The sequence below is a fragment of the Anopheles aquasalis genome, chromosome 2, assembly GCF_943734665.1.
Source record: "Anopheles aquasalis chromosome 2, idAnoAquaMG_Q_19, whole genome shotgun sequence".
NCBI lineage: Eukaryota > Metazoa > Arthropoda > Insecta > Diptera > Culicidae > Anopheles > Anopheles aquasalis.
The window spans coordinates 41,037,501-41,053,546 of record NC_064877.1 but is presented as its reverse complement, the minus strand read 5'-3'; the positions used below and the strand labels follow the sequence as shown (position 1 = coordinate 41,053,546).

Below are 16,046 nucleotides of genomic sequence, written 5' to 3'. Positions count from 1 at the left end.
GCTCATATATTCCCTTAACAATTTCAATCATTTTAAGCTTGAACTACAATTCTGCAAACTGAAACAAACTGGCCATTGTTTGCACGTCTATCCTCAACTGAGACCTAGATTAGGGTTCAGTGTTGGCATGGTCTTTGTTGTGAACTTCTATGTTTGCCTCTAGCCCACAAATACCGAACGAAGTCCGAATTACCATTCGGCAGTAGCAGGTATTCGTGTACTCCTTCTGTTCGCACCTTACGGTTGCATCTATAAGTCTTCCGCCGGTGCGCAAAACCAGCAACAGTGGTGGTCCGCTGGTCCGTAAATAAATGAAACCCCGTGTCGAACCCCATGTTTGCGGTCCCAATGCAAGCAAGTAATTTGAAAAAATCGTGCATCGCACTCCGGGCCAGCGGCTAGACTTCGCGCCAACCCGTCAGAGGAGCCACGACCGTGGGCGCGAGGCGCGGAGAAAAAAGAAAAGCAAAAAAAAGGATTCCCAACCAAACGGGCAAGTGAATCAAACCTCGACGACGACACAACGAGGCTCCCCGGTCCGGTCGCAATGGGCCCCAAAACAGGCGAAGCACTACAGTGTCGTGTGCAGTGTTCCGGGACCGAGAGGCAAACATACATGCGCACGGTCGGCGATATTCGTTCTCACCGTTCGGCACCGGCGAAAGGATCGGCCCCCGAAGCACCGCAGCAAGGATGCTGTAGCATGTTGGATGCTGTGCTGGAGCGTTGGCTGATCGTAGCCGTTCAGTTGCGTTCGTGACAGTCAGACGGTTAGGTTGTGGTGGCGCTCTTGAGTTCAACAGTGGCCCCCTTTCGGTGGCCGGTTATCAGTCGCAAAATATTACGCGGATTAGCGGCTGACAGTTGCGTGTGCCCGGAGTATACTATTCCTGACCAGCAGTGTTTGGCGGTGGTCCCGTGGTGCTGTTTATGAAATGCAAATTGTATCAACTCGGTCATCGTCGGTCGGTCAGAGAGTGTGGTGGACAGCATACATACCGGTCAAACTGCACACATACGTTGCGTGCCAGTGGTTGGGACCGATGGTTGGCTTTGTCGTAGGCCGTGGTTTGTAATACGTTGATTTGATTTATCGCACGATTTAAGCGCGGCTTGTGGGCCCTGGTGCATTCATCATTTCGGACGCACACAACGCCAAGCGCAACACATGAACTTATGCTGTGCCTGTGGCCAAAGGGCGGATGAATCTGTGAGCAACGCATATCGCACGGACGGACGGACGGACGGACGGACGGACGGACGGACCGCAGAACAGTGAGCAAACGATTGACAAAGCATATCGTTAATTAGCATTGTGGTCCGGTGTGATTGATGACTAGATAAAGGCATTGCATTGTTCGCGCGGTTGATAATAGCGAGTGAAACATACTAAGTCCCACCCCTGAGTGAGTGTGGAATGTCAAAAGAGCATTCCTGAGGGGTTACCGGTGGTGCTACGTACAACGCAACTTGACTAACAATATGAAGCCCCATTCTGCGATAGAAACAAAGAGCGGACGTGATACAAATGGTGCCATATACTCTGCTTGAACAACGCACTAACAGGACGCAATTAGTAATTTAAAATGAGATTTTCTGGCTTTTCCGACAACATTGTTAAATCGTAAAGCGCCCCAGAAAAGGATCCATCTGGTGCATTCGAGTCATCTGTTTCTGAAATGCTTTTAATTTCGTTGAAAGACTTACATTTCCTGGTAAAGAAACATTTTACCTTCATCCAAAAATACGCTACCGGAAGTTGGGGAAGCCAGCCAAGCCAATCGCCTCTGCCAGTCGTTGGTTCTCGATAAGAATTTCAAATTATATTGATACACAGAAGCGAAAAGAGATTACAATTCTCTTAACTTAATCCCTACCCACGGGGTGGGTTTTCCCTTTCATGTAGAAGCACAACCAGCACCAGCAACGTTCTGCCAGTCAGCGCACAGTGTCAGCACAATGTACGTTAGTGGAAATGGAAGTGATTGAAAACTGTACTGCTACCGGAACTGCTTAAGGGGAACTGGACAAGTAGTTGGTTCCAACCGGAAGCATGAACACGAAATAGTCACGAACAGCTAATGGACTGCTGATGCCCAGTGGGATTAGTGACATCGGAAAGTCACAAAGTGTTCAGTGTAGTCTCCTTTCTAGCATCCTTTCTGCGGAGAAAACGGAAGCGGGAGCTACTAGCATACGGCACGGCATAGCGACGCAGCAAACGGCACACGATAATGGAACACCCTCATCAATTAGTAAATGCAACAAATTTCATCTTTTGCTTGATGTTGCTCATCCTGCGACCGCCCGTAGCGACACCCGAAAGCAGCGCCAGCATTCCGACCGGTAATACGGTTGGTAGCGGTGAGCATACCGGTGGCAGCAATCCTGTGGCTACGCTCAACGGCGCACCACCAATCGCCGGTCCACCGATGGCGGTGGGTGCGGCAGGTCGCGATAGATCCCACTTAAAAGGTACGTCCCAGGATGACGACGATGACGGCGAGAGGTACGCCTGGAGTTCACCTGACTCTGGCTGACACTTTATAGCCAACCGAGAGGCCTTAATCTTGCCTGGCATTATTCTGCGCTTTACGGTGGGATGCGGAGGGATAGGGTGCATAAGGTATCTCGATGTTTTACGACCTTCCGGCTCCGTTCTGGTCGCACTGACTGCGACTTGCGGCTATAAATTTGCGGCGAAAGTTTTCCGTTGCATGCATGGTTCGCCATACATTGAGAAATGGCGATAGTGAGTGAGCAATGGTGGCGTCCCATTGCGCGAAGTAAGGCCGGGAATGTATGATGAAGTAACTCACTTTGTTCGTGAGTTGGGTTCCCCGGGGCCACTAACGTGTGGGGAGTGCAAGGATAAGTTGAGCTGTGGCATGGGAGGATCGTCGTTGAAGTAATTACCGTCATTGTCAGGGTGAAGGGTCCCAGTCCCAAAGTGCCCCTGCGCCGTTTTGGTTACATTAACTTTGAACTAGATCTCTCTTAAGCTTCTGTCTCTAAACCGGTGTTGAAAGAGATCCATGTTGTAACTTTGTTTTTGCATACATGACTGTACGAAGCACAACAAATGAGCTCAAATTCGGATACCAGTGTTCCTACTTTCGCACCAACAGAGAGCAATCTACCAATAATCGTTCCAGTCGTTCCAGCGATGAAATGAAACTGCTTCGCGAATAATTTTATTTTGCGACCCATCGTTTGATTACGCAAATTCTGCTATCTAGCGGTGACATTAATTCTGAATGCATAGCAATGAACCAGTAATCAACCGTCAAATACTTTAGATCCAATCTTCATACCGCTAATGATTAGCTCATGAGCTCTAATCAGCCCCAGTGCGAGATTGGCATTGATGTTGTGCTCTCGATGAGGGAGATTAATGGCATGTACTGTGGGATAGCTAGTATGTAAATGTCCTTCCCATTCGTACGCCTGTCCCATCATTAGTTGATGGTACTCCATGGAATGCTGGAGTTGAATCGACGTCCTCGCATCGTTTATGATGCCCAACGCTACGATAGAATGCATTTCCATCAAGCGATTTGATCTCAAAAGGCGATGGGGTGTGTAAAGCAAGCGTGCATCAGAGCAGCGCTTCCAGTCTGTTTAATTTACTTCATCGCACTTAATTATGTTGGCTCAGTTTTATAATCAAATAGATCACGAGAACTCACTCGGTAAACATACCATCGGTGGAGGCGTGCATTCAATGGCGCGGCATCAGTAGCAGGAAGTGGCAGTGAAAGTGGAAAGCGCACACCACACCTACCACCCACATCATCAATGGAAGTCGTTTATGCTCCCCCTCCGGACCCACTGAAAGCTCCACCATGGTGTGTTGATAATTTGTTGACTTTCAACACTCGACGCCGGAATGTGTGCTCGATGCGGGGCGTCGATGGGACGAAGGATCCGTTGCACAAGTTAGCTCCACATAAGCGCACCCCGAAGGTCGGTGGGCATGGTCAACGGGTTGAAAACTTTCGCCATTTCCGCTTCCGCGTTTGAAGGCGTTGGTTTGACAAGTTGAGAAGAAGTAGTTCATTACATTCTTTTCGAAGAGCGCCAGCTTCCGCCCTTTCCCATTCCAGGTACTACAAATTGCTGGCAATCGACTACGGTGAAGAGAAGAAAGTGAGAGAAAGAATGAAGGAAAGACAAAAAACGAATGGGAGGATGTTTTTGGAATGTTCGTTCAAATGAGAATTCGTCGCTTCCTTTTCGTCTGGTGCTCCCTTCGAGACTTTCATTCTTTGCGCGAATTCTGTCACTCTATCTCTCTGCTTCCTTTCTCGCTTTCGAAATTGCCAATTTTGTTACAAACGACCACTTCAAATTGCTGCCAAACTATCGGTTTGCTAAAATCGTTTCAACTACTAATAGATAGTAACAGTTGCGTATTGAGTTCCGTAACGTGATCCTGGATACGGTGACATCAACTTCAGCGTGCATCATCTACTTCAAACTGTTTACATTGATACGTTATTTAATTTACATTTTGATGACATTACAAACAACATACAATAAAATATGATTCACCAAGCGTAGCGGAATTAAGCCACTTATGAATTCTACTGAAACAGCTGCCTCGATTCCCATCCAATGCGCCCACACACTGTTTAGAGATGTTCGTAAAAAGTAAATATTTTTGGATCAAGTAACAGTATCTATTGGTACTGCTTCCATCTCGTTGCCTTCACTTGATTCGTCTGTTCCACGTTCATCAAACCAAACCAAGATTGTCGTTAAGAATGTTTACTTAACCAATATCCATGGTAAATTCGCATAAATTTCTTCATCAGCAGCATCACTTCGCCTATGTCGCTGGGTGGTAAGTGCTAGTCAAACACATTCCTCACCACCGGCAGAGATCGATAAGATTCTTGATGGCGAGATACAAACCAATGAATCACCACCGGCAACCACCGGAATCGATCGGAATGTATAACGCTCCTCCGGTCGGTGCTCGGTGATATATCAGCTTCTCTGCTCGATATGATCCCTATTAATAATTTGAGCTCTCGGATCCCATAGCGCCTCCGACATACGAATGAGATGGTAGCGACACATCAAACGGACGTTTCCCAAAATCCCGCCTGGACCGATGGATCGATGCGCAGCTCATATCACTGTTTGTCATGGAATAATTAGCATTGGGATTGCGCTCCAGCCAAAGAGCATGGCCAGAAGACTGGCCTAGAATCTGGCTGACAGGTCGAAGAAGACAATGTTCCTTGGCACTCCTTGGCCGTGGCTCCTCCTGTGGTCCATCAAAGCCATTAGCAGAAAACGTTATCAAGCGTTTTGTGGAATTGATTCTTGGTCGATACAATCTAATCATGGCGCACTTCGCTCACCATTCTACCCAAGGGGTAGGTGAAAGAAGGCCCACCGGACCGGAATGATTCGCCTCCGGCCGACCAACTCCCTGACCCCGAAGCCCAATGTCCCGGAGGGCAATCGGAGATGGGAACCTCTCGGTCTCATTTCGATTTTCGCTCATTGAAAGAAACTAGATTGGCAACTAATCGATTGACCGACTAAACTTTTTCTGTCATCCTTCTCACATCAGGCCTCGGGCACGGTCCACAGACTGGCCATTCGCTGGAGTGGAGATCGGAATCGGAAAATGGGTCCATGTCTGAAACGGACCGCCTCGTTTGTCACTAGCTTTCATTGACCATTGCTGATCGACGGATCCATTTGGGTGGGGTGCCCAGGTCATAAATACATTTTGGACAGGACTTTATTTCGGCCACGATAGCCATCTCCGATGCAATCTTCGTTCTTGGGCGTGCGGTGACGAAGAGAGTGGAAGTAGAAGTCACAGAAAATAATTACCATTTCATTAACTGCTACCAAGGCAAGTGCTGGAGCGGGAGGCATCGTTACTGATGCCGAATGCTGGCGGCACTTTCTGCCGCGGACCGTGCGGATCTAATCGCTGATGAGGCCGAGAATGATAGTGAGAATTGTTGATCAATCCGTTGCGGTCGATTGATGGGCATCGTTAAACCACACGATGGGTATCGCTCTTGTGGGACAATATGTATTCCTTAGCCAATTTGAAAAGAGGAGAAATTTAACATTCAAATATTTAGATTTAGATCCTTCTGTTTCCGTTGCAGAGACCAATAAAGCAATTGATGTTCAGGATGCCCTCTCTCCATAATTTCATCCATTCTTCATTTTCTAATTTGACTTGGAGTGTTAAGCGAGGCAATCCCTAATCCGTTTGATCCTTTCGACACAAAAGCGCCATGTAGTCGAGCCGCTAGTTGGGAAAAAGAGTGCTTCGCCGACAATTAAATACAGCTATTCGCTTTCCCTGGCTCACTGAAAGATGATTGTGTAAAACTCATCGCATTCCCATTTACTATTTCATGCCAACTGCTCGGCAGACTTCATCTGTTGCATGCGCGACCATTTGGTATCTGCAGCGAGGCGCGCTGCAGCATCGACTTCCCGTGGAAACGACCGGAAACTATTCCGGCAAAGCGAATCCAATTACCGGGCAGTTGTAATACCGTGGGCGTGTAGCGGACGGGAATGCAATTCAATAAAACGTTCCGTCTTGCCATTTACCGTTCTGTTGCCCTCCCGCAAACCCATCCCTGGGGTGGGGCACCCGACACCTTCACTTGCTATCAAATATCCGTTTCCGGGTTTTCCGGGCGCGTACTACCGCCGAGATGGGCCAGCAATGGCGCACTGTGGGTGGCAATCCTCTATCTTTCCCTTCCTGCAAAAGCAATATCCGCTATTCGCGGTGGTGACGCCTTATTGCCATAATCGTTTGGTGGTTCCGTGCAGGAACAGACGACGAGACGACGAGTATCGTGAGTATCAGGCGTGTTTGTCGCTCGTCGTCGTTTGATAATCTCGTTTGATAACATGAAAGGTGTAAAGCGGTTAAATGGTTTCCAGGTGCGACCAATGTCACGTTCAAATTGGCGGGAAATGTTTATACCGTAACGGTGCTGAAGTTTTGTGCGCCTGATGCGCAGAACGATGGCCCTTGAAACAGGTTGTTTCGATGAGTATTGCTCGCAAGTGTTCTTTTTTTAAACGAGTGTGGATAGTGGTACAGTGGGAGAGATAAAGTAAGAGCAGAAATGAATCGAACATACAGAACTATTCCGACCATGGGAGTGACAGGTGTAGCGCCGATATATGATCACTCCAGAGAATGCAGGAATGTTGTCAAGCCCAGGGTGTTGAATACATGAAACTTCTGTAAACGTACGGCTAAACCACGCTCAGTGTACACTCTGGCCTACGGAATGGCAAAAGGACAGGTTTTTCCAGTCTCACACACCTTGATACTTCACGGTTCAATGGTTTTACCAAGGCAAACAAGGGAGCACCTTTACAGGAAGGCATTCCATTTAATCGACCCAGGACATGTGTGCGGCAAATGGAGAGTGAACAGTGCAAAACGAATGCAAAGAACTCCACTTGCAAATAATGGAACTTTGCTCCATTTCATCATTCCATCACTGCTGCTGCCTTCCCCACTACGCGGCCATTATGAATTTTTGATGTAGCAAAGTGCTTTCCGTGACACAGCACCTAACATCTCTACCCTCTGCCTGGCAGAAGGTACGGTAGATTCACTGAAGCGGCAACCCAGAGACCTATCCAAAAGTCACCTTCGTCAACGGTATGGCGCAAGTTGGCGGTTGCTCTTGTCATCGATTGTATAACTCCAGGTTTTCCACGCTCTCTTTCGTAACAAACGGTCCTTTCGTTGCAAGGACAACCGAAAACCTTATGACGAAACTTGTTGCATCATAATGATATGAGACGTACAAACGAGCAACCGCAATACAGTCTCCAGCGATCCGTGCTAAATCCGTCTGATGACATTCTTGAGCACATGCAGCACATGCAGCATGTGCAGCAGCACGGAGAAATAATTGCTCACTGAAATTAGTGCACAACAGGAAGGCATTATGGAAAAGCAAATGAAAAGTCTGCCAGCGTGGAACGAGCGCTTGCTGGCTTTTCACTCAAGTGGGACTTTTTCTTTAATGATGCCAGGCGCTTCGTTGTACGGTGAGATCGCTAGAGATTCTGGAACCGTGCGGAGATTTGCTCGGCAAAGCAAGATCATTGCAACTGAGACGTCCCAAGCGAGTCGTGTGGGATGGGCTGGCCTGACGTCATTGCTTTGCGAGGTTTAATAAACGGAAGTCATGTGTACACGCTGCGAATTTGGAATGACCTTACGGCTGCTGGAATTGCTATTATTCTGTGTAGATTTAGCAGCTTTAGATAAAGTTAAAATCCATCAAAGAATAAAGTCCATATTCAGTTGAGTTACAGAAGGGTTACGTGAAATACTAAGGATTAAAACTCCCCAGCTAGTGACCACAACTGGAAGGCATTAGTAAGTGTTACTTGAGAAAAATAGAACCGTAACCTGATAACCACACTACTATGGTCCTCTAGTAGACTCCCAGTATGGATTAGGTTTTAACTTTTCAAACAATGTCACGTTGATAAAACATTTCTTTCTTCAAAGGACTTCCATCGTTACAACAGGATAAATAAACGAAACACACTCAGTGCGATAGCCGCAGAATCACGATTGAGATAATCATTGTTTTTACGTTCGTAGCAGCTTGCTTGAACAATGCTGCCCTAGAACTGCCACCCCTGCCGACAGGTTGTTTACCGTGAACATGTTGAAATGAGTGACATTTCCCAAAAGAGCGCATCAACGATGCCAGATGTCATCACGGTCCATCGCGAGGTCCACCAGGACATCGGGAAATGGTTCACCATAACCGTCGTAATCCCAACCATAACCAACCATCAGGAAATGACGACAGTAGCAGCAGCAGCAGCAGCAGCAGCAGCAAATGCAGACAGATTGTTTGTGTGTTTTTGTTGATATTTTTATTTCGCTCTCATAACTTACAGCCTTGATTTTACGAATAAAAACAAAAATATGTTACACATAAGGTAAATGAAAAGAAAAATATAGTGTTTGTGTTGGATACTTTTTGGGGAGTGGCCGGGTGGTGGTTTTGGTGTTGGTTTTGGGTCGAGTAAAGGGATTGATTGACTATCATTTTTGGTTGGTGGCCTTCCTCGCCCGTGGCACGCCACTGACCGGAACACGGCGCTGAACCATTTCCGGCGGATGCCTTTTTCTCTCTCGACTTGTACCATTTCCATTCCTCGTCTTTCTTGGCGTCGCTGACCCACGCCACTTTCCCGGGATTCGCGAAACGTGCATCGAGTGTGGATGCGATGCGTTTATGTGTGTGTCTTTGTGTGCGTCGCTGTTGTTTGATCCTTCGAGTCCGCTCCCCCTTCGATGTTCAAGTTGAAAGGATGGATACTTCGGACCCGAAGATGACCGATGTCCTTTGGTTGGCTCGAGATAGGTTGTTAGTTAAGTTAGTCCGCGTGCGTGTTGCATTTGTCGTTTGTCAGGTAATTTGTTGATCGAATTGTCCTAAACTAAACCAAATCCATGTTTTTTTTTCTTCTCAATCACTGGATATCCTCTCTCTCATTCTCGATTATTTGCCATTTCAGCTGCCATTGCGCTGATCGAAGTTTCGCTCTCACGTTGTTCTCGTTACTCGTTACTCGCCTTCCCCCGGGGGAGATTCGAAAGAAGGGAACGGCCACGGGAATCGGATTGAAGTTATAAGTTCCGCATAAACTCCGCGATGCTGTTGCGTGCACCCGTTCATCCATCCGGCTGGTCCGTTCGTCCACCGTTTGCGTCCATCAGCGTTTGCGCTCGCTTGTGAGGAAGACGCACAACAAACGAAAAATATAATCGAAAAACATGCTCGCTGCTGCTGCTGCTCTCTATCTGGTTATCTGGCACCGGTCATACGGCCTGATCTGCTGCACCGGCCACCGGCTGGTGCACACCGGTTTTTGGGTAGCCGGTGTTGGTTAAGGTGTTGTTCAAGAACTTAGGAAACACATTAAGACATTAAGGATAGTGGGAGTGCTACTCGCGATGTTTAGCGCTGTTGCGATGCGAATGAAAGAGAGAAAAGAAGAAAGAAGAGAAAAAGGGAAACAATAAGAAGAGCGTTAGTAGGTCAGCCGCTAATTGAGATAATTGTTTCATTAAAAGGCGATTGGGTTCGGAAATCATGAATGAAAAAAAGAGGAATGTAGCCATTACCCTCGGCCCAAAAACGGTACCGAATCGAACGGAAAATCGGACAATCAGGGTGTTAAAAATACTTTTTCCCTCATGCGAACAGATAATTCGCATCCGCACCGCACGAGCGGCCACAACCATTTTTCACAATTTTGAGTGACAACTGCTGCTCCGTTCCGCTGCCATTCCTCAGCACCAGCGGTAGCGCCGCGGTGGCAAACTGGTTGACACAGGGACTAACAAGAAGGCCGAGTTCCCCGGTTTTTGGTGAGTTTCATCTTTCAGCCCCGTGGAAAGAAGTGTTTGATAAAAATAAAAAGGCCACGCTATTTAGCGGTGGTTTCTCGGTGGCGATGGTGGTGTGGGACTTATTTTCATCACCTTGAACGCATTCCTCGGAAGCAATTGCTCCCGACGTGTCGCCCTGCCGCACGAAGTCGTGCGAGACTATTTTTACGGCGACGGCAAGGTGGTCTACCCCTCCCTTGCGGCCAACCTCCCTTGTGCCACATCGCGAATGTGCGTTCACTAGCTGACTACTGCCGTACTGATAAGCGGCAGAGGTTCGTGAATTCCCGAGGATTACTTCCCCCCCCCCCCTCTCCCCCTTCACCCCCTTGATGCTCACTCTGGCGGAGAAGTCGCGTGCGTTAATCTTTCTCGGCGTGACTCCGTAGGTGTCCTTGCTGACCGGGTTGTAGTGGTAGCCGGGCGACTTGACTCTTTCGCAGGCGAATTTCGAGTCACTGTAGATGCTCTGGGATTCGAAGGACGAGCTGTAGCTGCGCTTCTCCTTGGCCAGAATGTCCTGCGAGCCTGTTTGGACGGATTGGTTGGTTGGTTGACGAAAGCATGGATTAGGTCCGGATGTCTAGGCATGTCGTGCGAGTCAGCTGCGCCTGTGACCACTTACCCTTGAGCGATTTGAGGTAGGTGTTGAAGAAGCGAGCCTTCTTGCTGATGGGCTCGTAGCTTCCGATCATTTCCAGATGTGGCTTGAACATTTTCGGTGATTTGTGTTTTTACGCTGTAGTTACACTACGCAAATGAGAGCGAGAACAAGAAGAAAAAGGAAAAAAAAGTTATAAATGACATGCTCGATGCTTTACACTGGCTGGAGCCCTAATGTATCAAAAACAAATGTCTGAAAAGTTGTTTAACGCACCCAACTCAACACAGACTTCGAGTGAAAGAGCAGCAGCAGAACAAATGGTAAATACCAACTTTATGGTTAGAAATTTTAAATATTTTCCAAACGAAACATTAGAGCCGTTGGTCCCTGTTCCCGCGCCTAGAAACAGTTTAGAGTCTGTACACCCCAAAGGTACCATCTCTAGCCGCTTGGCAGTGTTTTGGATGATTTTATGGTTTGCTTTTCCCCTCTCTCCCAGTCTCTCGGAATGATGATAATTATGCGGTCCCGAGCCTACCGGACCAAGGCCTGAAACAATTCAAAACACGTGCAAGCCAGGCTCTCCATCGTTGCGAACTTTACAACGCACCCAGCATCGCAACATATGCCTCAAACCATGTTGAAGAGGCCGCAGCGCTCTCTCTGCTCTCTCTCTCTCTCTCTCTCTCTCTCTCTGCTCTCTTCCTTGTAAAATTATACATTTCCCTGGAAGCGACCACGAGCGATCGCAAAACAAGGATTCCACGCGAAGGTTAAGGTATTTCTCAGCGAGCTCCATTTGGTGGAGCACCCGCCAGCACCCTGGCGGCACCGGAGTTTTCGTGGCCTTTTCTTTACAATCCGAACCAACGTTCGGCGCCACCGTTCTGGTTGGCCCGGCGGGGGTTGCACCCGGTCGGAATGTGCAGCAGCCGAACCTTTGGCCGCTCAGGGGTCGAGGGGAGAAAAGCCGCGAAAGAAATTTGATCTTTGCAGCACCAGGGTGCACTCAGTGCCAGGGTGCTCACGGTTGTTTCGCAGGCATTCTGCATCGGCCAGCGTCGGTAGCAACCACCATGAGTGCGCCGCGGTCCGCGGTAATAGAAACTATTTTTAAAAATATGCTGCCACTCCTCTTGGTGGCCAGTGACCACCAGCAACAACCACCGCAGCATTGTGCATCGTTTTTTTCGTGGTTCCCGCGGTGCGGTCAAAGGTCTGGTCTGGTACCGTGGTGGCGTTATCTAGAGGTCGCGATAGTGCGCTTCGCATCGACCGATGAATCATCGTGCCATCGTGAAATCGGCGAATGTGATCCACCGACTGGCACTTGCTGGCTTTCTGGCCAGCAAGTAATGGCCGTGCTGCGTCCGCAATGCAATTTGCTCATTTATTCTGCACCCTTGGGACTTCGTGTTGGGCTGGGAGGGTGAGTCAGGCGCTTTTGATTGCTTTTGCGCGCCACTCGGAACCTCGGCGTCCCAAAAGCTGCCTCTCGGTGCAGTTTTCATTTTGACTTTATCACGCAACCGACCAGCAGCAGCAGCAGCAGGGGGCCAGGCAAGGTTATTACATTTACGAATGAGCTTTCCTCGTGTCCGGGGCTCCCTGTCCCTCTGTTGGTTGGTCCGGATGGTGTTGCTTCGCCGTCCCCGTCGTGTCGTCGTGTGTGACGCAAGTGGTCCCCGAGCAACGTCTGCCTGCGATTCGCGCTAGCACTTTTCGGGAAAATAGCACGTCCCAGCCCCACAGAGTGCGAGAGGGACCCCTAAACGGTGGACTTGATCAGCCAGCTTCCCTCCCTTCGTCCCTCACCGCCATGACCGCGGTGCCGACGGCAAATAACGAGCCGGCCAGCGAGCAAAAATAAACATAATTTTTCACATCCTAGCACACGGTACCACCACCGGTACCACCGTTATGACCGCGATTCCCTGCTTTCGGTGGATGCGTCCCCCCTCCTCGAACCCTCCCAGGCGGGCGCCTCCATTCGAGTGGCGAATGATGGGAATCAGAAACCGTATTTTTCGGTGGGAATTATTTTTATGCTCCCCGCGACGACGATACCATACACGTTTGCGTGTGTCCGGGTGTCTGTGTACGCTTGAATGTGGCCACAGTCTCAAGTGGCCTTCGGTGTGGCAATGCTCAGTGTAGCCAAACGCGTGCGATCGGAGCGATTCGGCGAGCGGAAACCGATTAATTGGCCACTTTGCCACCGGCTAATGGCCGAAGTTGGTTACCTGCGGTAGGTGTACACCCTGCTGATCTCCTACCCCTCATCTCTCTCTCTCTCTCTCTCACACTCTCTTCCTCTGTGACTGACAATCTCATAAATTCGGGAACCTCAAAAGGCAGCGGTGGCCAACCGCTGAGTGCTCTCCTCCGCTGGTGCATCTCGAGATCTCGAGTGCTCTCGGCCACTCAAGCACCGCGCTGGCATTCCGAAAGGGCAAACGGGCCACGCCATGCCACGAGTGGCCGGTAAAATGGCTGGCTGGCTGGCTGGCAATTATTTTTAGCACATCCACGGGAACAGACCACCGGCTACCACCGGTGCGATGCGTAATTGAAGTCAGGTTTTGGGGGACAGAAGAGGGACTGGATGCGTCGTGATTTGCGGTACGCGATAAGAATCGCGACCCCGAAACCTCCCAAAAACACTGACACCGTGCCGTACCATACATCATCTTCCCCAACCTGCAGAGAGGAGTGGTGGTTCTCTGGATCAGATCGGAAGGACACAGATTCGCGCAATGCGGTCACCAGGGCACACCACCGAACTATAGCACACCATCCGGGGAGGTTTTTCTTTCTCCCTTTTTTTGGAAGCATAACATTACAATTTATCAATTACTCCACCAAAGAGAGGTAGTGAAAAAGAGAGAGAGAGAAAGAGCGATAAAGTTCATTTCAGTTCGCTATCAAAAGCATCGGCAGGATCAAACACAACGGCGACGAGAGTTACGAGGAATTTTGTACTCGTGGAATTTAAAGGATTCAATTTCGAACACTTCCAACTCGGATTGGAGCAATTTTCCGTCCTGACTCCTAGCAGTCTCTCTTTGCGGGGAACAGCAGCTATTCGAAGCGAGATTCTCGTTTTCCCTTTTTGCGCATCAGATATCACACCACGGAGCAGACACAAGAAGAAGCAGCATCAGCTCATATTTATGTTGGCACCATAACACCAAACACCTGAACCAGCAGCTGAAACCAAAGTCCTCACTCGGCACCTCGTCACGATCGTTCACACAGTTTTATCATGTCCATCTAGCGAGCGCTGTTCGCCTTTCCATTCACAGCATGCACTTCACATAAAAACAAACACCTGGCTAAGATCCTAGAGCCTGGCTAGGGATGGTAGCTACACTGCTTCTAGTGTGACTATGCAACAATCGACCTATAGCGAGAGCCTAGTAGCTAGTCTGTAGACCTGCAGTAGACTGGTTTGCTTACAGAATTCGAAACTCAGAAGCTGTTGTGCAGGCCGGCCAACTGTCTTCGGTGCGAGATAACTCAAGACTGATTAGACTGATACTGGTGAGGGCTTAAAAACCCTGTGCCCGGTCCCTGGTTACGATCGCGGTAGCACTCTGGCCATCTCACCAGCTCACTCGTTCCCTCTCACTCTGGCCAACGCGATGCCGTCCCAAAACAATGACAGTGATCGTTGCCAACCAGCCGAACCGAAGCGCACCGTTCGCAAAAACGAAGTCCCGAAGTCACGAGCCAAAAGGGAAGAAAGTCGCCCGCCGAGCGAATGGATGCCAACTGCTGCCGCTGCTTGAGCGAGGGCTAAGTGAGTGAGCGAGCGAGGGCGTGGATGAGTGAGAACAAACGGAGCGGAACAAGGGGATCGATGGAAGGTGATCAATTTGGCCGATCGGTCGATCGATCGAAGGATCTTAAAAATAACGGTTTACACGTGGAGCCTAGCGTTCTTGTTTGCGATCGCGAACGTTTCGCTTCCATTGTTCTCGCTTTGTGTGGACCAGTGGACGTGGTTGAATCGCGGTTGTGGTCAGGACATTCGCTACATTATGACACACACTTGCGGCATGACTCCGGAGCACCGAGTTCTATTTGCGATCCGGAGAGGGGCAACGAGCGATCGAGCGAGGGGCCGTGACGCAAGTGCGATCACTTCTTCTCGTGCGCTCCTACCTGATCACCGTCTTCTTCTTATCATCACCATCATCATCATCATCATGAACATCGTCAACATTTCGCTCCTCATGCTTTGCGCACCTTCCCCACCACCGGACATCCGGTGATGATCATGTGGGGCTTAAAATAGATCTTTTGTTTATCTCTTTGTCATCTGTCATCATCATCACCGAGTTGTCGCTCAACCAGCACTCCCAGGACCGTGCCTCACCCTTGTCCTGGCAAACGGCAAGGTTCTCGCGGGTGGATTGGGTCGCCGTTCGCACTGCTCGTAACGATCGACGGCGATAACGTTGCCAACCACGAGAATGGCGCGGATCAGAATGGGGCTGTACGCTATCGTATTTGTTTAAAAAAAAACACAGAATGTGTGTTTTCTCGCTATTTTTAGCACACCGCACTCCCTCTTTCCCTTCAGTTCCTCTTTGAATTTAACATCCATCCACCACAATGGGGGGATTCGATCTTTTGATACCATCCGAACTCTCATACTCGCGACCCTAGGACACCTCTACCTTGGGCTCCACACACCCCAGAGCATGCTAGTGCCGCTAATCTAGACGATAAAGCAACACACCACCTCTCCTCAGGTTCACGTTAATCCGCTCGTCCTTTGTGTGTCTCCTTGGCATACAATCTATGCTCGAAACTTACGCACGCACGCATGTGACCTAGACCCGGCGATGAGTGGCACTCATTTCGTAGTCATGGAGGCGCCCGTAAATGGAGGCGCCCAGTGTTTCACGATTTTCCGGTGTTTTTCCTGTCTTTCCGCTCGTTGCTCCATCGATGAGGCACACCGGGTGCCGTCTAATATGCCGATTCATG

The 16,046-nt window shown here is 49.2% G+C and overlaps 2 protein-coding genes across 4 annotated transcripts in view; one reads left to right on the top strand and one right to left on the bottom strand.

The window, feature by feature from the left end:
- Positions 1–948: 948 nt before the first annotated feature.
- LOC126581110 (suppressor of lurcher protein 1) overlaps positions 949–16,046 on the top strand; it is a 19,762-nt gene continuing 4,664 nt past the window's right edge. For both annotated transcript variants that reach the window (XR_007609140.1, XM_050244572.1), the window contains exons 1-2: positions 949–1,068; positions 1,907–2,475. Coding sequence is in view for 1 of the 2 variants with exons in the window: in XM_050244572.1 (XP_050100529.1) it covers positions 2,235–2,475 (241 nt within the window). In the remaining variant the exon portion in view is untranslated. The remainder of the gene's footprint in view (positions 1,069–1,906; positions 2,476–16,046) is intronic.
- Positions 9,430–14,665, bottom strand: LOC126581119 (uncharacterized). Of its 2 annotated transcripts, none has more exons than XM_050244581.1 (4): positions 14,508–14,665; positions 11,070–11,194; positions 10,785–10,972; positions 9,430–10,016 (listed from the first exon to the last, which is right to left on the bottom strand). In XM_050244581.1, exons 2-4 carry the CDS (start codon positions 11,158–11,160, stop codon positions 10,011–10,013), a joined length of 285 nt encoding a protein of 94 aa, XP_050100538.1. In that variant the 5' UTR covers positions 11,161–11,194; positions 14,508–14,665; the 3' UTR covers positions 9,430–10,010. The 2 variants fall into 2 exon arrangements, with proteins under 2 accessions (XP_050100538.1, XP_050100540.1); XM_050244583.1 differs by lacking the exon at positions 14,508–14,665 and adding an exon at positions 14,380–14,436.

Bases quoted from the DNA above. Each gene is read 5' to 3' on its own strand.
- LOC126581119 (XM_050244581.1), bottom strand. From the start codon at position 11,160: ATGTTCAAGCCACATCTGGAAATGATCGGAAGCTACGAGCCCATCAGC. The intron at 10,973-11,069 runs GTAAGTGGTCAC...CCGTCCAAACAG, and splicing joins CTACCTCAAATCGCTCAAGG to GCTCGCAGGACATTCTGGCC.